Raw genomic sequence first — 24,703 nt, 5'->3', positions numbered from 1 at the left:
AGCCAGGTATGAAGTTCATCCCTCTTTTTCTAAAAATGTGCTTTTGGATACAAGCTAATAAAACTTTTGAAGCTGTTCTCATAAGACCTTCAAAATTAATATTAAGGTGATTAAATATTTTGGAGCATTAAAAAAGTTTACCTTACAACATAATGATTAGAGAAATTAGATAATTCCTTAATAATTCCCTAAATTAAAAATTATACTCAAGCAGTAATTGGGCTGATACAATGAAATCAGTGTAATGCTTTAAAAAGTGTATTTATCCCTATAGAAAACATATCACAAGGACCCTGTCCTTCCAAATGCTTAGCACCTGTGAAGACTAGCTGTTGATAGAAGCAAATAATTGCCTCCCTTTTTTTGGCAGGCAATTTCCCTTTTATTTCTGATAATTACACAGTTTATAACAAACCCTTAACTTATTTTAGGTAGTTTTATCATTGCTGACTACATAGAGCAAAATATGAAAAAGAATCCAAAACAAAAATCATTCTAATCACAACGCCTTCCCAAATAACACTTTCCAGCTTCAACTTTTGCTTGTTGCTTTTTGTCTCATGGACAATATTTGCATACTGATGCTCAAATAATGTTTTGAAACTGAGTTGGCAGTTAGAACTAGAGCCTACTGCCCAGAGGAAACAAGTGAAAACAAAGCCATCTGGATTATGAGTACTTAAAAGTACCTCACAAATTTTGTATTTCAGTGCACCTAAATTAATAAATTTTCTTTTCAGAGATTAATTTGCCTCTTACCTCTTCAAGATGAATCTCTCTTTCATAAACCAGCTTACGAACCATACCAGCAACTGAAACCATCCATGTTAACATCATCATAAGTGGGAAAAAAAACCCTATGTTGTTCAAGAATCTATGAAAGAACAAATATGAAGAGTTGTCAGCCCACAAAGGTAAATTATTTTCTAGCAGAATGTTAATGGATTAATACTGGAACTGTTCTCAAAATAGCATCTGACATGAACAATAAAATTTATTCTTCATCTGGTTAGAATTACTTTTTTTTTTTTAATGTAACAAGATAAATGCATGTACTGGTACAATATTATTGTACTAATTTTATATATTATAGTATTTTATACCATACAGCTGATATAATTACTCTTTAGGGCTCCATTCAAAGCCAAACAAAATTCAGATTTGTGTCAATGGCAAAATAATATATTTGGACATCGAGGAATAACATGACTCAGTCAATTTTTACTCCACTTCAACAAATTAGTTACCACTGCCTAATTTTAAAATCTAATAGTTGGGATGTTTTGATGATTTTACAGAGAACAACCCTACACTTTTGCTTCATCAACTTCACCCTTGAAGCAACCAATTAACAGTTTGTGTACAGGACAACTACGGATTTAAAAGGGATCTCTTACAATAATTTAATTGCACACTATGTTGACACAGCCACTGTCCAGTAGACTACTCCACACTATGGCTGCAAGCATTTTGTAAGGGGTTTTTTGCCAGACTAACATTGTTCAACATGTTATGTTAAACACAGCTGCTGGGCAGTAATTGCTATGCTGTAATACTCTGGCATTGGATGTACTTGTTCAAGACTGTGCAGAGATATACATTCACCCACTGAAAAGTGGGAACCTAGTAGGATTCCAAGTTCTCTAGAACTAATCTAACAAGGATAATCATCAAATTTAAAAGCTGAAATTTTACTTACAGATCACTGGTGTGGCAAGGGTAAGGCATGGCTTGCACCTGAATTGCTGTCTCTGAGGTGTCTGTCCCAGTCTGTGCTGAAATAATTGCCCTTTCAATCATATCTTGAAGAGGAATAAAGACATGGTTGTATTTAAACCCATCAGCTGGCAACTTGTGGGGATGGGATTTCCATGTTGGATTTTTAATCAAATCTGTTCTCATGCTGTAGAGAACACTAGTTCTAATTGTATATGAAATGTGTCTTGGAAGGAGATTGCTAGAATCTTGCTTCTTGTCCTCCAGTGTACTGAAGATGATACCTGACACAAGAAGAAAGGAAGCTTCATAATTAAGCTTATATAATTTATGCTATTTCCATAGCTAACTCATGGCTAATTACCATTTGATATAGGATGCATTAATCTGTCACAGCAGGCCTCCAAACTTTCTTGATTCCAAGCCCAAAAATGGCAGGTTTCAGAGAGACATTTTTCACTTTCATGAATATGAAATGTAAAAGATGATTCACATGATAAATGGGTTTGTAAAAATCATTTTTATCTGAGGTGATTTGTCTTTTTCTGAGCTGCAGTTTTTTCTTTGCATCCACATTTAGCCCTTTTTGGAGGACTGATATCAGTTCCACAGCAGAAGCAGCAGCCATAAAATTTGTGCATCAAAGCATCAACAGCTTTCATAAGCAGATGACAAAGTAAACAGCACCAACCCACTAAAATTTATTCTGATATTAATCTTCAAGTCAATTGCAGAAGTTCTAGTTTAGCACAGCAGAATTTGCATGTTTGTTTTCGCTAGCTCTGTATAAAGGAAAGGAAACCCCAACCAAACCGATGAAAGCATAATATGTAGCTGTAAAGATGAAGCCAAATTCATGAAATTGCTTGTGTTCTCTTTTTGTGTTATCCAGACTTTTTAGGACTTCCTGATAAATGCTAAATGTTGCCCTTTTCTTCCTTGGGAAAAGGAAGAGATATCTTACCTACCAGCTGGTTCTCTGAAATATAATAAAATACAGAATACTGTCGCAGACATGTTATATGAAAAATTCTTTTGTTAGGATCTTTTCTCCTGAGAAGCTAAGAAGCTTCAGCTTCTCCATGTTTTGCTGTTTTGGAATGTGATTTGGAGAATTGTTTACCCAGCATGTGAAATTGTTTTTACTTGATGGCCAATGACAGCCACTTGTGTCGAGGCTGTGAGCAGTCACAAGATTTTATTATCATTCCTTTCTATTCCTTGGTAGCCTTCTGATGAAATCTTTTCTTCTATTCTTTTACTATAGTTCTAATATATAATTTTCTTTTAATATAATAGATATCATAAAATAATAAATCAGCCTTGTGAAACATGAAGTTAAGATTCTCATCTCTTCCTATGTCGAGACTGCCTGCAAATTCAACAGAATACTTTACTGCAAACCTGATCTCATTTTTCCATTTACCCAAACAGTTGATTTTCTAAGACATTCCATGAAGCTATGAAGGCTCTGAAGACCACAAAAAAAAGAAAGGAAAATTCAATTCCAGTTTAACATCTTTCATTGGAAAGCAATGTATGCCTACATCAGAGCATATAACCTTGATATGTTGGACATATTACGTTCCTTAGAACTCCATCTTCTTGATCTCTAATAACGTGAGGAGATAATAAGGCCAAAGTACTGAAAAATACACAAAATGTCTTGACTTAGAATATGACCCTTCCCTAGGTACGTGGAAGAAAAATGAAACTATAATTTGATCATTCAGTTTTCTGAGGGCCAAGACTTATCTGTCTGTTTCTTTCCTTAAAGAGACAAATAGTTTGCCTTCTCCAAAGTACTCCAAAAAATTTTCCTTGTCTCAAGGTATAGCCTGTTTGTTTCATATTGATAGAGGGTGGAAATTGCCAGGGTACTGTGCAGATCACAAAACAAGCATGAGATTCCAGACTGAACAGTTTGCTTCTTAACAAGTGCTTTCTCATGTCTTCTGTTATACACTTACAGGCATAAGGGGGACAAAAAAAATCCAAAAAGACAGAGGGAAAATGTTGTGGAACACTTTTTATAGACTTAAGGAGGCCTCTATTTTGGAAATACTACATGCAATCTACATTTTCTGCAAGACAAGAGGATATGTTAAGGGATAAGAATTCTTGCCTTTTAAAATCTATTGTAAAATTAATTGATTCTCAGCAATAAGCATATAATGCAGGAAAAAAAGCATAATCCCAAGGAAGAAAATAATTCCTTAAGAACTTATTTACTCTGAATAAACAAGCAAATTTCTCTGAGGGGTTGGTTTAAGAGTAAATTTTAAAAAATCCCCTTCCTTTCCTCCTTTTTGAAAAGTCAAGAATAGAAAAATTATATTTTGAAAGGAAGTAAACCAGATAACCATCTTGTTACGTTTCCTCAATATTCCACATTTTTTTATCTTTTTCTTCTTTAAATATTTATGACCATTCTTTTAAACATTTTGATACAAATAAGATTCATTCATTTGGCCATTCCACAGTTAAAACAATATAATTAGTCTTTTCAGCTTACATTACAGCATTCAAATATGCTTTATGTTGACTGTATTATATGTGATTTAATGTGTTCTTTGAAACTGTGTGACCTTTACCTACCTTATCAATAAACACAGACAACAAATACAAAGTCTGAAATTTTCTGTAAAAATACATTTCACATATGGTACTTACTAGCCAAAAGATTATTTTCCTGCATGAGTTCATGAGCCTTCTCCTCCAATTTCTCTATAGAGTCAAAAGGTTGGAACCGGTCCAGTAACACACAGGAAGAGATATTCACAACAAGCTGTGTCAACAGGTCAATCTGTTTACTTGCTGAGCTGTTAAGCATCTTGCTCGTCATAGTTTCTAAGATGAGGGAACAAATTGAACTTGCTTAGTTTTAATGATCAGAACAGAAAGGTGTGTTGTCACTTGTACATCCTATAAGAGTAAATCCTCATTTTACTTAAAAAAAAAAATTAAAAGAAATAGAAATTTTTGCGTGAACTTGTGGAAGTGCAGTTCATGTTTCAGGGGCTTTTACAGACCTCAGCTACTCTTTCCTTCCATTTCATAGGAATAAAAATGTAACAAATTCTAGCAAAGTCCTAAAAAGAGCCCACACCCATTGAACCATTTCTTACATTTCCATAGCTACTCCCACAAATACAAGGGAATTGCTGTACTTCAGATATCATAATACATATTAATGTCTCATTTAGCAACATAATATTCAGTTCTTTTCTCCTTGATACTGTGAATATTTCAAAAACCATGCTAAATAGAGCATAAGCATTTTGACAGGAGTCCTACATTTAAAAGAATCTGAAAAAAAGCCTAATAATCCCTTCATTTTTACTAGGGATACAGGAGGGGCAATTACCTCAATCAAAACCTGATTTCTAAAAACTCAACCTTTGGAAGAATTCAGATCTTTGTCCATTGGTAGAAAATGTAGGGATAATGCTATATCCTTGTGTTTGAGAGAGTAATCAGAAGGATAGCATGAGCTAGAAACAGGCTATCTAGATTTAATAAAATATCTGAATTTCTCGAGTAATAAACAAGGCTATAAAATGTTCAACACAATTTTCCATCTTAAATTTTTCAACACTCACTTGAAGATATAATCTTTTAAAAAGGATAGGTGATGATCTCCTATGATAAGAGTGGTGACAGACAAATCCTGGATCATAGACATGACTCAGCATCAGCACAGGAAATATTACAATAGGAAGGCAGATAAGTGGAAAATGTATGAAGCAGTCTGAAGAAGAAGCCTGGTTAACAGTGAGAAGGGTAAAGTGCACAAGGAGAAAAAGCAGAGGAACTGACAGTCTAGAATTCAAAAGATAGGCAAACAATGACAAGGTGAATTCATAGGTTGAGAGAAACCAGAATAGAATAGAGATAATAAACATCTTATTTATGGCTATCCTTGAGGAGGACAAGAAAGGAAACACCCCATGCTGCCCCCTTTTTTTTTTTTTTTTTTTACAGCATTAGAGAGAAGAGAATATTCCTAACATTAAGCCTGAATGGCAGGGTTTTCATATACATTTTTATATATGTGTATGTATTTATACAGAACTCTACATGCATTATTTTGTATAAAGAGAAGCTGAGAGGGTTGGGGTTGCTCAACCTGGAGAATAGAAAGATCCAGACAGATCTCATAGCACCTTCCAGATCTTATTGTGGCCTGAAGGGGGCCTACAATAAAGCAGGGGACAGACTTTTTGCAAGGGCATATACTAGTAGGACAAGAGGGAATGGCTATAAACTGTAAGAGAGTAGGTTTAGATTGGAACAGGTTCACCAGAGAAGCTGTGAATGCCCCAAGCCTGGAAATGTTCAAGGCAAGGCTGGATGGGGCTCTGATCAACCTGGTCTAGCAGAAGGTGGCCTGTGGCAGAGGGATGGGAACTATATCGTTCTTAAGGTCCCCCCCTCCTACTGAAAGCATTCTATCATTGAGTGATATATACACACACAAGACCTTAATTTGAAATCAATAATTAGCTAAGAAAAGCTTCTCTCATGAGTTAAATTGTTGAATATTTTAGTGTAAGAAATAACATCCATATTGCTGTTGGCTTGGAGCGTGGTATACATAAATATATGTGGAAAAAATATTGTCTTAATGTACTTCTGTTCTCCATCATAGAAATAACATATGCATGAAAAAATGCAATCTACATGAGTGTTTAAAAATCAAGATCTATAGAGTTAAAGACCTTGTTTTTCCCATTTATAAATGTCGCTATTATGAAAGAAAAACTTGGCAAATCTGTGTTCACTATTGTCTTCATATTTCCTTAAAACATGAAGTCAGCCCTCATCTTTCACTCAGCTTGTTTAACCTATTATTAAGTAACTGGGAGAAAATACAAATGGTTTATGTAAAACCATTGGGTAGAAGTGCTGTTTAAGTAAAAATAAAAAGTTGCTGGAAGAATAAATTAGATTAAATCAGGAATAAATAAATTTTGGTCAGAAATTAGAAGAAGGTTTCTAGGTATCAGAAGATTTGGGTGGTGACAGAGTTTTCAGTGATGGCACTACAGCTATTTGTTCCCTGCATTATAGATACCCACAAAACTACATCATTACAATGAGGGCAGCAGAGGGGTAGCACACAGCAAAGCTGCTGGTTTTGGTCTTGTTTTTTACTTTCCCGGCTGTTATACACAGTGTCACATGTTTCCCTCTGTAAGGAGAGCCTTTGATAGTGAAAAAAGAAAATTCATATCTGGAAGAAATCACAGAAGAGGAACAAGAGAGAGACTCGGCAAGTAAGAATTTAAAAGAGGAACTTGCAGCACAATTGTCTCCCAGATCTTCCTGAGGGTTTGTAAGGACTGTGCCCAGCAAGGAGCTCACAAGTGCTGGTGGGTCAGGGTTTATATAAGATCAGTAGGAAATTATTCCAAGTTGCTGGGCTGCGAAGCAAGCATAGAGAAAAACAGTTGCCTTGCCCACATACAGCTATCTTACAAAGTAAAGGGATTAAAAAGAAAAACACAGGCTTTTTAGCCTTCAGCCTAAATATTTACCTTGCTCCACCTGAGTAAATATGACACAGTACTTCTTCTAAACAGTTTTAGAAATTGATAACCTTGCAAGGTCTTGCAATATGATGATTTTATAGAGACATTGGAAGAGGTCTACATCTATCCACTCTGTCCATGACACTTTACAGCAGGAGCAGCACAGAAAAATCCACCACTAAGTCTGTTAACATTTTTTATATCATTGTAGAGAAATTAAAAACGATACCAAGACAAGGACTTTGTATTTGAGGATAATTAAAAGTCATCTGTATGTGAGTATAGATGTGATAAAAGAAGATATTTGCTTTAGTTAGAAGACATAATCACAGAGATCATGAGATTTTAGAAAGCTGGAGCTTTGAATGAAAATTAAAAAGATTGTGAGTGGTAAAACCATTAACATGGATATATTCAAGGCTTTAATTGGATGCAAGCAAGGTAATTACAGGACTGAACAGCTGATGCAATATAAGATTAATGAAAATTTTTAAAAACAAATATAAGAACAGGTTTACAGTTAAGTTAGACATGATTATGGTCCAATAAAATAAACAAAGAGTACACAAGCTAAGATGGAAATAAGAGTGCATATCATTTTTCAAGAAGTAAAACAACAAAATGAATCTATACAAAGAGGCATAATAAATGCAGAGGAGTGCTCTGGTGCTTTGGAGAGATCAGTTTCACTGAGGCATAAATGCTCTTGTGATCTATAGCCCCTATTGATTTTCAGTTTTTATATGATGCTAATTTTACCAACTGTAGTCCCTTAAAATAAGGAAATCCTAGTTTCACAAGCCACTCAAACCATACTTTGTCTTGACCATCCAAACTATTAAACATTTATTACATATTATTAAATGTCCTTAGTTCTGTTAAAAAGCTATAGCTTGAGAAACACAGGTACAGATTTCTTTGATGTTGTCTGCATCAGTGAAGATGGATCTGATAATTCCAGAGATCATGATATCTATTTAATGAATATTGTTTGTCCACAACCTATCTTGTAGTTCTCAGTGTTAGGTCCACACAAACAAAATCCAGCTATTACTCAACAAATAGATTTAGATAGCTAGGTTTCCAGCACTCCCTGAATCTTAAGAGACTTGTTCTTTCCTCCATCCTATCTTTCCAACATTCTGATTGTGTGAGCTTGGTTTTTAGCTGTATTATGATCCATCTTCGCCTCGAGTGGTGAGCAGTGCCCAACCCAGACTAGCCGGCCATTCACTGCTCAAGAAAATCATCTGAAGACAAAGCAGATTTGAATTTGAGTTCCTTGCCTAAGCAGGACACAGAGCCCAGATTCTTTCCAGTCTGAATTCCGGATGCCATTTGCCATTTTTCTTACTGAAAGAGTGCACAGGAAGTCCCAATCTTCAAAGAAAGCCTTCAAACTAATGCCAATTTCTACTAAATCTCACCAGCTGTCTGCTAAAGAAAAGCCACACCAGCTCACACCAACTACGACTGCACCAGCTCAGGGCAGTAGTACAAGTTAAGACTGAGAACACACTTCATTTACAAGCTCTCAGGAGCCTCCATGGGTTTTGTCCATCCCCTGCCTAGAGGCAGATTCTGAAAACAATAAAATTGTATTTCAGGTGCATGTATTTATTTTAGCTGTAGGCTTAACTCTTTGACTGTAAAGCAGAATTAATGACTTACATTTCTGTAAAGTCAATTTTTTCAAAGCAACGAGGGTCACGAAGTTCCTCTGTGGGGGTGCCTGAGAGTTCATCACTGCCCTCCTCCAGATTTCTGTTTGGCTCATAAATGATCCTAACAGGCACTGACCTGAAACCACACAGATCTGTCCTTTCTACCTCAATCCTGCTCTGGGAAGTACTCTGCTCCCTTTGTCTATGATGTCACACTGTCTGTTATTGCATTTTATCCCACTTTTGTCTCTTTCTGATTCTCAAAATCATGAACTTTTCTCAAGTGACACTGGAATCTTCCTCAGTACAGAGTTTTCCTCCTGGAACATGCTGGTGAGCATTTTAATGATCGTGCACCTACCTTGCTAAAACCTGGATATACTGAATTTTTTTCAGTTATCAAATTCTTATAAAATCATTAAGTAACATAAATTTACAGCATAATCCTTTCTCTTCTCCAACTTAAATCCTCAAATACCCCAAATTAGTCAAAATAATAATTCCCCTTCTCCTCCATTTGGAACCATCTCCCTTGGGCTGTCTATCTAACCCTGGAGGGTCTCTGTTTGCCTGCCAGGGGTCACTACCAACGCAGAAAGGGAGCAGCCAGGGATGGCTGTGCCCAGGGGGACACTGCCAGGCAGATCAGTGAATCAGGGCCACTCCTTTCCCACTAGAGCTGCACAGAGCTGGCACGGGGCCTGGTCCTGCTCCAGGCTGCAGCTCCCACCATTTCACAGCTGATTGTGGACCTGGGCCCGCACTGCTTCCCACGGGATGGTGTCCTGCCCTCAGCATCATTCCCATCCCCAGGGCTGGGACTGACCCAGGCTGCTTCCTACTGACAGTGCAGCTCCCTGGTTATAACCCTCTCTCAGGCTTTTTTGAGGCTCAAGGACACCCCACAAAACTGATTCTGAATAAACAGAAAACAAATACAGATTGTTTTTGATCAAACACACTGCATCCAATCTCATTTTCTATTTATTTCTTTCAAAATTTACTACAAAAATACACTTCTACCTAATGGAACTGTGGCTACTGTGGCCTTTTAAGTATGGATGATATGCTTGAGACTCTCCCATGGCGCTTTCCCCCTTCTGACTTGTTACCAATATTGTTTCAATATTTGAAATTCAAATTATCCAGTCATGCAAAAGAAAACAGACAATTACATTTGAGACTAGCTCAAGAAGGTAAAGTCTCTTATTACTTTACTCAAGTATCACTGATGTAAGTAAAATATTCAATTTCAACTAAATGTAGTTCTAAGCTGAAGTCTAACAAGGCTAACCATTAATTGTACTTTCAGATACGCACCATATGCTTTCATTTTTTTGAGGAGTTTTTCCATGTTGATATCCAAATTACTTTCTATGAAATGCTTTACAAAATTGTTTTGCAGTGCTTCCTGAAATCAAAAGTGATAGATGTTACCTCAGGCTTATCTTCTCTAAGAAAATACAAAATACACATTTGTATTAATGCTCAATTCCATTACCAAGATCTCCTGCATGACACTGCAGAAGTCATTTAGCTTGTCCATGTCTTTCCCTCTTAACAGTTTAACATCACGCATTTTAAATAAATGGCAGGGAGGCAGGGAAGAGATTTAGGAGAGGTGGCAGAGGAAGGCACAGATATGTACAATAGAAAAACCTCAGTAAGAAGAATGTTTTTCTTTTATAGTCCATATTTCCCTCATAATTTTTTTCAGCAGTTTCACATCTTTCTGGCAAACATAAGCAATGAACAAACAAGTACCAACACCATTTTATTTCCCCTGTTTTTCATTGATACTGGGGCAATACTGGAGATAGTGAGGCAACATTGTTTTTAAGTATCTTCATATCAGAAGTTTCTCAGCATCAGTTTCGAGGTTCATAACATAAAGCAAATCTGCCTCTTTTTCAGCTCTTTTAAAATCTGAAGTCACATATATGGGTGATTGTGCATGTATAGAAATACAGATCAAAGTGCAAAAAGTTGGAAAATTGAAAGATCTCCCACAGTTCACCAACCTGCAGTCGTGAGACTGTGAGGACATTTCCACTGGTTTTGAAAACCTCAGACATTCTAAGCCATGTCTCAGAATAACTCTTCAAGCTTTCCACAAAACCAAAAGTGAAATTAGCCTAGGGAAAAAAAAAAAATGAAGGGAAACAAATGAAGTGAAAGATGTGCACAGTAAATTCTAAGAAACAGAAAAAAGTGGCATGCTTTAGATCTTGTGCAACTCCTTTCCATTCCACTTTGATAGTCAGCAGTAAGAATATCCATGTTTTATTTTTTTTACCTAAGAAATTAAGCATATTTTTTTCTATACCAAGCAAATGAAAGTTTTCCTGTGCTCTATATGTTTCAACAAAGACTTCTCTATTTTATAACGTCGCTTTCATAGAGAGTATCGTGGGGGTGCTTGAGAAAGACAGAAAAAATAAATAAAGTTGGGACATATTCAAAAGAAAACCTCTCAGTTTTGGGTCTTTTATTCAAACTAGTTTGACTGAGTACATAATAAAACTGAAATTTGGAAGCACAGTTTGGACAATAAAAAAAACTGATCAATCAATCTCTTTCAAAATACTCTCACAGGGAAAGACTTGAGTAAAACAAAATATTTTCTATCCCAGTCAAACACAGGGTACAATTTCTCTCTTAGTAAACAACCAGCAATTTTTTTCCAGCCTGTTTTAAACAGATCATAAGTATACTCAAGACTAGAAAATATTGCAGTATCTTTTTGTTTAAATTGGTGTTATCAGTCACAGAAGTGCATTTAAGAACAATCCAGCATAGTTGTTATGATAAAAATTGTGACATTTTCCAGCAAAGAGTGTCTGCAGTGAGTTGTAAACTCCAATTTGGGACCACGCTTTTTGCAATAATTCCTGTTGAAAGTATACAATTTCTACCATAGTATCTTAAGTGCCTTTTTCAAAATCTCACTCTTAGCACAACATGAGAAAACAATTTCTGGTGGCTCTTTCTTCCTCTTTGCAACACAGAACACTCTAAAGAGACCTTGCACGTAATTTTGTTTATCTGAAAAATATTATGCATTCAACTTATATGAGAATCCCTATTCCACTTTAAAGTGTGATCATTCATAATGATTAAGGACAAAGTGATCCTAAATGTTAAACCAAATCCTGCTGTCAAGTAGACTGAATAAGTTCTTCTGATCAGAAGTAACACAGAAACCTCAGGAATGAAATCCCCAGACCAGGCACAATGGTGACAAGATCAAGGAGACCAGGAAGGCTACAAGGGTGGCAAACAGGCAGTCTGGGAGATTGCTTTCTCCCCAGGATAGAGCAATTAGTTTTAACACCAGAACACAAGGAGATCAAACTTTCAGACACCACTAGAAACTAGTATACCAAGCAGCTTGTAAGGTCTGGACTTAGTATCAGTAGAGCTTAATCCTTCTTAACTCGAGTCTGTATTGCACAAAGGAATATTATATTTATTATTATTATTATTATTTTATTATTATTATTTCACTTAAAAGTAGTTTCGCTTTTTCATTCATTCATTGATGAATGTAGGCATTTGGGAAGTTCTTGTGTCAGAAGCCTTCCCCACACAGAACACTTTAGATAATTTCTTATCGAAGCAGCAGTAAAAAATAAAGTCCTACAACTTAACAAAGTGAACAATAAGCAGTTTCCAGGAAAAGATAATGTCCAGCCAAGAATTTCAGAAGTACTCAAGGATTAAATAGCTGAACTACTCACTGTAGTGTAACCTCCTGATTAAAATTCCCTTGTTATGAGGGAAGTGGAAAATAACAAATGCAAAGTTATAAATAAAGATGCTACTAATGCAGACCAATAGTTCTGAAATCTTTAAGAGTGGAGGTTTAGCATGTTAATTGGCAAAATAATGTGGAAATATTTTAAGTGGTATATTCTAAATGTCATTGTAACATAGAATATAAGTTCAAAAACATAAGTAATATTTATCATTTTTTACAACTCATTTTTTACAAGATTTCCATCTAGAAACATCAAGAACAGCTTTATTTTTAACTGACTGGAAATTTTAAATTAATTATACTGTGCTACAGAGCGATAACTGATATTCCCCAAATTAAGTTATTTAACTGCAAAGCATGACATTACTCAATCCTTTTTTCCAATTCAGAGCAGAAACTATAAAGCTACATAGTATCTGCTATCTACAGTGGGGCTTTTGGCTTAGTTTTTTGCTATATTTTTAAAATGCAATTCATAATACCACAAAGTTTTCAATTTAAAGAGAATATAGTTACCACCACATTTAAAGTTATTATGGTACTTTTGTGCGCCACTTACAAGCAGCAATTTCTTTTTTCCAAATGTCCATTCTTACAATAACTAATATTGCAGGTTAAAAGTCATGTACTTAGAAGATGAATGCAAAATTTGCAGAGAAACCTAAAACAAGTCATAAACCCTTCTCTTACAGAAGTGCCTCTAAGCTAGGCATGAAGAAACATGTCATTGTCAACAACCCCACTCAAGAAAGCAAATCAACCACAGCAGAACTGCAGAGATAGTACAACTCTTGAATACCATCCGCACTTACAGCACCTCAGTTATGACTGGTCACTCAGCTACTGGTGTTAGAAACAATCAATGAGGATGAACTACTGATTACTTAAGATTTTTTCTTTTTAATTCAGCTCAATGACTCCCTAAGAACAGGGTTTTACTTTTCCCTGGGGCCATCCCTTCCCACAGGTCTTTATGCAGCCCCATTACAGTTCCCATGATAAGAAAATGTTAAAGGCAAAAGCTTCCCTAGAATATGTGCACCCTACACCTCGATTCAGCATGCTAACCTGTTCTTTTTAATCTTTCTATACGTGCTTTAAAGGACTTTGAGCAAAAGTCTGCTTTTCACACTGAGTTTGAACCACTGTAACAAGTAGGATAAAAGTTAAGAGAAGCATTAAGTTTAAAGTTGGAAACAGGTAAGGGCTCAGGGGGCAGGTTGGATCTATTTTTCTGAAAGGCAATTATCCAATTGCTTCTGCCTACCCTGAAAGAAGTGGACCTTTAAAACGAATTGCAAAGACAAAATCAATACACAGAAATAGTGACATTTTTTGATACTCACCTTCTCCATCACCAGGTCAATCATGCTGATGTTTGAATTGTACAGTATCTTCCCATGTAATAAAGGTTTCAGGAAAGTCCATAGCAAAGCTCCATTAGGAGCCTGCAAAATCTCTTGATAAAGCTTCAAGCAAAAAGGACCTGCAAAAACAAAGACAGATTCACATGTAAGATTGACATTTTTTTATTCAAATAAAAGGTTGAGTCTTATTTCAGAGTCTAGCACAGCACCATGCCAAAAACTGTTATGAGTGTTTTGGTAACAGCACCATGCAACTGCCGCTAAGTAATCATTAGAGGTTCCTATAGAAATTGTTTAAACAAAGTCTATGATAGTGTTCAGGATGCAGAACTCTAAACACTGAATAGGAAAAAAATTAGAATCTAAAGAGTTCCTCACATTTCTGAAAAGCAGCCTGTGAATCCATCTGTCCTAAGTGTTACATTAGTGCATTTTAGAGCAGAAGGACATATGCAAAACCTCTGCCCACACAAGTGAATTCAGAGGGAAAAGTCACCTTGAAAGAGAAAAAAAATTCCTTCCACACCCTCCATTGCTCTGCAGCTTTAGATTCCTACATAAGAAAGAAGTAGGAATATACAAAACCCTACAGAAATACAGACTTTCATTTTTGTACAATCTTACAAGAACCTGTCAAAAAGACAGGTAAAAAATTATCATGGCACTCAACTTCTTGATTTGAAAAATCTAATCAATTTTCTTTTCCATTCCTTAATAAAAAAATCATATTCCTACATCACATGGGGCTACTAATGCATTAGGGTGTATATCCTTCAGAACTAGGATCTAAGGAATAGTTTCCATATATCCCACTGCATTTGTATTCACATAAAGGCAATGAGTTCCTATAAGAAACATTTAGATTTTTATGCCCAACTCATATGTTTGGGGGTTTTATTATTTATTATAAGTGTTTTCAAAATATCCTGTTTCTAGTGTTCTGAAGAAATATTAAATAATATCAATTAACACCTCAAAAAAGACAAATCTTCCTACATGATGGAAAACTAGGCCAAAACCATTTAAACTCCTGACAAAATTTAAAGAAAGAAGTGTCAGAAATGTTTCATCTAGAAACAGTTCTTTGCCCAAATTTTTACTTTCTTGAATGATACAACCATTAGTAAACACGATCCTTGCCAAACAATAGCAAAGAATTAAGAGCCTAGAAGTTAGCCAGACATAAATGTCAATAGACTAAGGACACAGAAGACTTGCTAACCAGGGTTTGCTGTGATCTTCAGAAAGTCATTAGGAAGTATTTGGCATGTGCAAAATACATATAAGTTAATCAGTGTGAAGCAGTATGAAACAAGTTTCTGTGGCTTTAATTTTTGTTTTTAGTTTTCATTTTCCATTGCTCCATTTACAAATTAGTGAAATATGGGCAACAGTATTAATTCACTTATGGAAAAGCTGGAACTAACTGATGCCTTAAATACGGCAGAGCCCCATGGTAAAAAGCATAGAAGAGTTGTGACAACTGGAAAAAAAAAATCAAAAAACAGTTCCTCTGGCCTAAACAGCTTTTGAAGAGACCAAGTTCCAAACAATCTGTCTAATCCAGCTGACTTCATTCTTCCAACAGGAAAGAAAAGCAGAGCTGCCTGCTTACCACAACATGCCACACATGCAAGTGAAAAGGCCAAAGCAGAGCTCTGGCTCCCTCCCAAGGGTCCCAGCCAAGCCAGGAGCAATTTCTGCCTGAAGAAACCAATAGATGACAGAGGCTTCCCTAGCGACACTCTATCACTGTATTCTTCTCTTGCACAGGGCCACCCAAGGCACTAACAAGGTTATTAACAATATTAAAATTAATCAGGGTAAGTCAAACCTATATTGAAGAAAGGGAGCAAAGGTGGAACTATATGAGAGCTAAGGGATTTTTCTGAGCACTTGACAAACAGAATAGGAATATCAACCATTTAAAGACTCATTCTATCCAGAAGGTTTGTATATTTTACTGCTCAATTATACCACAGCTTTGTGTAAGCAGCAATAAATTCTCAATCCTGTATCTGAAAGATATGTTTTTAATACCAAGTGCTTTAAAAATGTTAACAAAAATGTTTCAAAGACAGGAACACTCTTACTTACTATTTGCAAAGATAGAAAAAAAATAATCTCTTCTGTCTCACTCACAATTATCTCATAGCCACTTAACTTTTATTGATCAACACTTTGTGCTCAAGATGACAGCGTCAACTGAGATATCAGTGAGCATATATACATTTCCATTTAAGTGGAAAAAACTACTCTTAACTCTGAATTCATACTGCTACTTGTCAGATTTTTTTCTTACTTGAGTCTTCAGGAATGCCATATTTTGCCATATTTTCCTCCAGAAGTCCCATGATTCTGGGCATGTCTATGAACAGGTTTGCATTGCTGAAAAATGAAGATTCTTCTTTACATACTGCCTTGATTACAGAATCCAGGGATCCAACAGCTGAACTTCTGAACTGCCCACCCTGCAAAAACTAGAACAAATGAACAAAAAACACAGATGAATCAAAGTTGCTTTAAGTAGCTTCAAGGAGTAGCCCTGGTGTTCTGTCAATATTGACGTCTAAGGAGATTGACAAAATTAGACTGTTGAAAGAGCCTGTTAGGATGAGGTCCTGCTGTGTTCATTTCTATTCTTCTGATCACCATTATTGTGGGGAAAGGTAATGTAGTTTTAATTGTCAGGATACTCAATGAAAGACAGCAGCATAATGTACCACACTGAAACTAGGAAAACACTGTGTAGCAGTTAGGCAGAAAAGGACTGAAAACATCAAGACAACTAGATGACAGATACCCTGATTCCAATGCCAATTTTCACATAATGTGCTCCTCTGGTAGATTATTCCTGTGTCACAAAGGCAGCAGAAACAACCAAAGACATTTTGCTACGAACATTTACAGTGAAGACAGTTGCTAATAAGAAAAAAAATATTCAGATGCCCTAAAAGTCTATTTTTCAAGTACATCTTTTAACTTGTTAGATGTGCTTACAGTTTTTGAACATCTTGAGTCATACCAGCATTTATTATTGCCATTTGTTCATGACTAGCATACATCTAATGAGGAGACAGAGCAATCTGACTGCTTTTATGGCTTAAGCACCATCATTCACCACATTCAAAAAGGAAGAAGAACAACAATAGTCTCATCCTCTGTGCAGCTCCACTTTTCAAATAATGGGCTTGGATTGTAAGTGATATCTCATGGAAGTCTGTACAGGTGCACAGCTCTAAGAGGACACAACTGCAAGGCATCTTGCTGCTGTGGTGCAAATGAAGAATGCACTGGCTCGCCTCGTACTCATTACCGCAGCAGATGCTTGTCAAGAAAGGCATAACTACACTATCAGACATCATTTGAAGACTCCACAACTGGCAAGTAGAAAAACCACTGTGATATATCAAACACAGACATTCGGCACAAGAAAAAATTAGCATTCTATTGCTGGAATTTTTTTAAACAGAAGAGTCAATTTTGAAAGTAATACAGCACTTTACATAAAGACATAATCACAGACAGTTTGGAAATTGCGCTATTAGAAACAGTTTATCCTGATCAATGCATTTATTGAAGTGCCAGGTGCTTCTTTAGTAATCCTGGAGGAATATTAGTAAGTGTCTTTTAAAGCTCAGTGTTAGCTGCTCCCAAAATCTTACTTTTAGCATACAGTTTCAGCACAGAGAAAAGTAAATAAGTAATACACATATTTCATAATAAAATCATCCACAGCCCTTGAATGAATCTGCTGGCATGGGCTTCACTGGAGAAATAAACTTTATTTATGCACAATGCTGTATAAAATGGGTTATGAATCTTTATTAGTGACTATTTGCACTAGAGGGATAAATGAGGCCTATTTCAGTCAAAGAGCACAAACGTGCTAATTAATTCCAGTTCCAATCAAAATAATTTGAAATTGAAATAATGAATATTTATGCGGTAAGCTGCCACTAACAGGCTGAATCTACTTACTGTCTTTCAACTAAATATCCACCGACTCAATAAAATATGTTTCTTAAAATTTGGCTTTGATAAAGTATGAGGAATATATAGTATGGCTCTTACAAAAAAAAAAAAAAAAAAGGGTTATCTTTGATCTAGTTTTAACTGTATAAAGCAGGGCTGTAATCAAGACTGATAAATCCAAACAACCAGCCTCTCCTACAAACTAACCAGTTAAGCAAGCCACAGTAGCAAAGTCATGGAAGAGGAAAGCTGGTATGGAAGATTAAAAGGTTATCTGGAACTGGATTTTCAAATAGAGGCAAAAGCTTCATAGCATATGAGCTTCTGACCTAACAGAACAGCTGTATACCAAAAAATGTTATGAATAAAACCAAATTCACATGGAATAGAAATACCAGTTATTCATAAAAAGAGACTTCAAAGTCATACTGGGCTACACAGCTTTCAAAAAATAAATCTAAAATACATTCTGAATCATTACATTAGAGAGAAAAAAAGAGAGAGAAAAAATAATGCAATTTTCCTGGAAAACTGCAAGGACCTTAAAGATAATTCAAAATTTGACGAAACCATAGGGCTAAGGGCAATAAATTCAGACAAATAGATAATCCTAATTCTTGGGAAAAAACATAAACAGAACAAAGTCTTTTTCATCCTGAAATTGACAGAATCAAGGGAATAATAGCAAAATTGCTGATTTGATTAAACAGTTTTCAGAAACCTATCAAATTTAGATGGCACTATTTGAAAAGTAGAAAAATCATGCATACTCAGGAATGAGAAGTATAATGATCCAGGAAATAATATCTGGTTCTGATGTTTATTAGAGCAAGATATACAGTGATATTTAAGGGGAGAACATTAAAGACAAAAAATATTTGAGAAGTAAAATTTAATGCATTCTCAAGTTATCATGCCTGACCAACACAACATATTTACGTGGGAGGGCAATTCCTTTCTCAACAAAATGTTAAAAGTTGACTCAAATTTAGGTGAACTCTAGCAAACAATTAATGTTCATGCTCCAGAAAGTATTAATCATCAATTAATCCAACTGCTGGATAATAGTGGTGAAAAAAATGACATTCATATTGCAGGGAGCCTGTTAACAGGAAAGAAAGCACAGGATTACAAAGAAGTTGTTAGTGTTTTTCCTATGAACCCTGAAAGAAACAAATTGCCTAAATTTACCTATATTTAATATTGGAAGGCATTGCAGGAGAAAAGGAGATGAGAACCCAATGTGGCAAAAAACCAAATGCTTAATTCAAAGCAAGTTGAATAGAAAGATAACCACTGCAAAATCTTATTTATCAACTGAAATCATGAGAAGTTGCTATAAAATGGAGGTCACCTCAGTATATCACTCATCCTTAATCATCTAAGAGACAAAACTGTGTGCAGCTTATGAGAAAGTTGAATGCAAGTTTAGAAAAGTCATTTCAGTAGGTATAGACAAGAATGAGCAGGCTACAAGAGTCACCAGTTGTAATACCCCTCATACAATGCACACATTTCTTCTTCCAGACATTCAGGATTACCCTTAAACCAGCATGCAAAAACAATGCTAGGCTGTCTTAGGCAACTGAGAGCCTGATAGAAAAAGCTAAAGCAAATACCAAATGCTAAAATAGGTCACTTGAACCTATCAAAACAGAAAAGGACTGCAAATGGCCTTCCATGCATATATGGGCAAGCCAGAGAAATTAAAAATGCCCCAGAACATTTTTGATACAAGAATAAACATAGTAGCCACAAATAAACCTAAGGCAGAATTTTGTTCATTTAAAACCCCAACAGGTTGTTCCACAATGATAGGTTCAACAGAGAATTTGTTCAAGTTAGTGGAAGGATTACAGAGTGAGGCCACCTCTCACAATTAACAGCATTTAGCAACTCAGGAAGTGCCCTGCAGCTTATCTGCTGATGAGTGACAAGCATCCAAAAAATTAGGTATGAAAATATAAGTGAATGATTTCAAACAGCAAAACACAAGCACAAATCATTATTGAAACCAGCAGTGATTTTCTTCAGGGAGTTATCCATTCACTCAGTGGTTTTAAAAGCAGAACCTGGCACCATATTCCAGTTAATATTGATAGGTTTTACATCATCTTTTATGAAAATACATGTACCTTTTCAATTCAACTTCATATTTTACAGATATATTAAAGTTATTTCCTCCTTTCCAGTTTTTCTTTCAGGCAGAAATCTATGCTGATTAGTATGGATAGTTGACAATTACTTTATTATCTCTTTCATTATAGAAGTATTTTTTTAAATTAACCTCAATGGCTTTCTGACAAAGGTCCACATATTTTACACCAAAAACATTTACATTCTTTATCTGATAATCTTTCAATGTCACTGAACTACTTTGCTCTTGGTAATTATGAAAACAACAATACATAAGGATGGGCTCTTCTGGAAATTGAAGAAAACATTTAAGGAGGGAAGTGTGTAAGCAATATACGAACTTCAGAGGAGCACTTACTCAATAGTACGGGTTTGGCCACTATAGAAAAGTAGCAAAAAATAATAATTAAAACTTACTGGAAAATATAAAAAAATCAATTTAAATAAAAAAAAGGGAAACTTTTACTAGTCTTCAAAATTACAAAAAAAAAGTTATGGAGACAGAAGAGCCCTTGAAATCAAAAATGTGACTTATTAATAAAAGAAATAGGCACTGATTATTTTAATCTTCCACCAATTATTAGGTGACCAATAAACCCCAGCAATTTCACAAGTAAAAGGCATTTAGCAAAACATTAGAAAATAAAGATTGTGTGAAAAAAAAAAAAAAAGTGATCAAAAAAGGTTAGAAGTAAAAAAGAACAAAACTTCCAAGGTTAAATCTATGGTAAATTATGGGATAATAGGGGTGGCCATCGAGCAAAGCTTAAAACTGTGAGAAGATGGCCCTCTGCTGTTCCATTTGTTCTTTTGCAAACTTTTTTTGAGCAGCACCTTTTGAGAGGTTCTTTTATCAAATAAGGAACTGTGGGATTTTAGTCCATAAGGAATATTTCATTTACTGGAAGGAAAGTCTGACACAAGTGGAGCTAGTTTAAGGAAAGCAGAAAAAAAGGCAAATGTCTGGTGAAAGTCACCATTAATTGCAGCAGCCAAAGAGCTACCCCAAAAAGAGAGGCTCAAAACTGATAGATGCACCACAACAGCATTTTTCAACATGTCTCTATCACACAAAACAGAAGATCTTGAAAAATGTATCACTAAGGAAAATAGTACTTAGGGCGGTGTTTACTCTGTACTCTAGCAATAAACCAGATTGCACCATCTATCACTGTGGGGTCTCTCAGAGGTTTGCAATTTTAAACCAGATTCAATCCTCAGGTTTCCACAAAGGACAACAAACCCAAAAAGTAATGCCATGAGGGTCAGCAGGTCTTCCTATGGAATTGGAACCTGCTTAGAGAGAGAAATCTTTCTGATTATTCATTTAACACTAGATCCACCACAGTGCTAGCTGTGTAGATGCGCGTTCAGCAATGGCCCTTAAAGGCAGAGACAAAAGAAATACCCTCACTCACACCTCATGCCACTTGTTTATATGTCAAGCAGAACTATCACACAAACCCCTTAGGTGACATGAACAGAAACACAAGGCAGATAGAACAACTGCATAGGCTGTCTTGAACTCATATTCTTTTAAAAAGTAAATTTTTTATTGTAAAAAAATAATGGTCTGCTCTTAAAAAAACAAACAAAAACACACTATTAGCAGAAAACACCTGGCTAGCTATCTCCAAGTCACAGAGTGATAATGTTAGTCAGTTGACAAACACTGAGGTAACTTAGACTAGAATCTCATAAATTAACAAAAAAAGAGAAGACAGAAACAACATAACACTAGTTTTAGAATTACCAGATTGCTTGCAAGAGACCAAATGAATCTTCCTAGGGTTTATGGACTCCTTAGCATTTCCTACTTTCTAGGAAATAACTTCTATTAGCGTGCCTCCTTACTAAGCACATATCCTTACCTAATCACTTCACAAGGGGAATTAATTTTGCATATTGAAATCCTCCACATACCTGCTGCAATGCAGAAATGTCAAGCACACCAATATTTTGAATTCCTTGGAGGAACACTGGAAGCTTTTCCATGACATGTTGGACTTTATTGAGAAGTGAACTGATGCTAGAAACCACATCCAGCAGCAGATTTAATACATTGCCTACCTCAGGTGGTATCTGGACCTTGGAGAAGAAGGAAAAAAAAAACACAACAGGAAATTCTAGTTAGAAAGAAATGTTAATCTTCCAATGAAGCATGCAAAATTATTCAGTCTTTTTCCAAAAATGATAATACAATGTTCCTACAAACCATGTTTAACAAAACTCCTTTTGATATAACTCCCCGCTTACTCTCAGATTAAGCTGAAGAGACGTTCTCTGTAATTTACTGTTGGATCTGGCTTATGACAAAACAGAAATTAATATTCAGAAACCATGTTTACAACTGCCAAGTTGAAGAGAGTTTTCCAACCCAAATGCTAATGGGACCTGCAACATTCTATCCTTTTAGAATTTAGTGAAAATAGAAACTTCTCATTTACCACTTTAAAAATGTTCAGTGCAATAATTTCATACTTTAAAAATAATTTGTAACTTAAATTAAATTTAGAAACCACTTTTATTGCTTAATATGACCCCTACAGTAACTAACTTTCCTGCATCACTCTTCCTGTGTTTGAATTTTTCATGCCGAAAATAATTGTGTGCATTTTATTACCTACTTGACCTAAGTTCAATTGGCTGTTTGCTATTTCCACCATGCAAATTTGTCATTATGGATTTTCTCTCTGTTCCCTTTGCTTTTGGGGATTAGTTAGATGATATGATAATACAAATTGATTCATTGTTACCTGTCTATGCAAAATAATAAAACTAATATAATCTCATTATATAGTTTCAGCGCTCCCTCTGATTATCTATTTTATCCACCTTTGTCTTCCTACTATAATGTCTGTGCTTGATTTTCTCCTCAGCCTTACATAGTTAAGAGAAAAAATTGAAAGACGCCCGTTAACAAAAATCTTGTTTTGCTAAAAAATAGTGAACTTCCATTATTATTTAGGATGAGCTGACAACATTTTTTACTCTTTGCTAGAATTTGATGAGGTTTCTGTAGATCTCAGTAGAAACACTCATCAGAATAAGCACTGGCTTATTTTATTCTAATTTTTTTCCCTAGGTTTGCAGATAATTCAGGAAGTAAAGTCTTTTCTTTCCCCTCAGGCATCTTTACCTACAGTGGGAAATTGTCTTATTTTTAAAATTCTTTACCTAATCTGCTTAACTGAGCATGCAGCAGCCAGAATAAAACATGAAACATCCAGAATACAATCAGAGTCCTATGGCTTTAGAACAAGCCATTCTTCCTCACAATGTTATAAGGATATTTCAGCTATTCATGCTCACATTTTATGTTCTGTCAATCAATTACCCCCAAAAGAACTGAACTAAATGTCTTCTAACTATCCATTCAATAATTGTGCTCTTACAGATAAAACCATTATCTCACTGAATATCCACACTAGATTCCAGATTATCTATAGTTATACAGATAAGACAGTTTTGTGCTGCAGACATCCCCATCCACAGTGCTATGAATTCTTCCTAGAAAATAGTTTTGTCATTCTTGTGATGTGAACACCTATGCTGGTTTTAGTTCAAATATTGTCAGATCAGTCTTCCACTCTTACAAATAATGAAGTGACTAATTGCATGAACTGCAAACTCTGCTAAAGATTATTAAAAATATGTCTTTGACCTCCTGTGTTTTCTCCAAAGCTTTTGTAATTAACTCCTCAGTGATAATTTTCCTGAGGAAGTATCTATCAGATCCATTTTTCAACTGTTCTATTTGGGGAGCCAAACAAAGATAAAAGATACCATATGTCTTCTGTTTGCTTTCAAGGAGAAAGAACATCTGAAGAAAAAAACATAATTATTACCTGTATGTTTCACATTACCTTCCAAAAAAAACTTACCTTGTAAATGATGTGACGGACATTCAAATTTTGTATAATCAACACAAACATGGTATACAAGTCCAGTGCCGGTAAAGAGCATAATTCTTCCACTACCAGGGAAGTTCTATTGTTTTCAGGGAGCTTTAGCAGCAGGCTAAGTAGTTCTTCATCACATCTTCCAGTTAAAGCTACCACAAAGGCACTGTAAAGAACCTATCACAATATATGTACATTAAAAACTTTTCTCTCTGAAATGCATCACCTTTTTTTATAGTCAATAAGGTGAAAATTTGTGTCACAGTAACAGGATAATTTGCAGGCACCAACAGACCTGAAATAATAAACCATACAACTTCATATCAGATTGCTATGTTCCTACTTTATACTCCTTGTACATATAAAAAGATGAAGTATATTTGCTATAAGGATTTGATTTCATTTTTCACAGGTCAATCATTCATTCCTGAGCATTCATACCATAAGCAGGCATATTTACAATGCTGAGTATACTCCTTCTAGCAGATATACACCTCTGCTGCAGAAACACCTGAAGATCAAAATCTAGGTGTGTGAATCACTAACATGAAACAATATGGTCCTTCCTTCTTACAAAGGACACACAAATTTAACACTTGGGTATGTCTATATGGCATAATGTCTGCTCTGAGCCAGCTCACATTTCTCA

At 35.5% G+C, this 24,703-nt stretch overlaps 1 protein-coding gene across 1 annotated transcript in view; it reads right to left on the bottom strand.

The window, feature by feature from the left end:
* The window catches only part of ABCA13 (ATP binding cassette subfamily A member 13), a 169,025-nt gene that overhangs the window by 104,765 nt on the left and 39,557 nt on the right, over positions 1-24,703 (bottom strand). The window contains exons 17-25 of the mRNA XM_058032791.1: positions 24,037-24,231; positions 22,076-22,240; positions 16,344-16,521; positions 14,021-14,160; positions 10,936-11,049; positions 10,235-10,325; positions 4,390-4,566; positions 1,700-2,000; positions 760-874 (exon numbers count right to left, since the gene is read on the bottom strand). Of these exons, the coding sequence (XP_057888774.1) occupies positions 760-874; positions 1,700-2,000; positions 4,390-4,566; positions 10,235-10,325; positions 10,936-11,049; positions 14,021-14,160; positions 16,344-16,521; positions 22,076-22,240; positions 24,037-24,231 (1,476 nt within the window). The remainder of the gene's footprint in view (positions 1-759; positions 875-1,699; positions 2,001-4,389; positions 4,567-10,234; positions 10,326-10,935; positions 11,050-14,020; positions 14,161-16,343; positions 16,522-22,075; positions 22,241-24,036; positions 24,232-24,703) is intronic.

Source organism: Melospiza georgiana, chromosome 1 (assembly GCF_028018845.1).
Source record: "Melospiza georgiana isolate bMelGeo1 chromosome 1, bMelGeo1.pri, whole genome shotgun sequence".
NCBI classification, from domain to species: Eukaryota; Metazoa; Chordata; class Aves; order Passeriformes; family Passerellidae; genus Melospiza; species Melospiza georgiana.
This window is presented reverse-complemented; position numbering and strand designations above follow the sequence as displayed.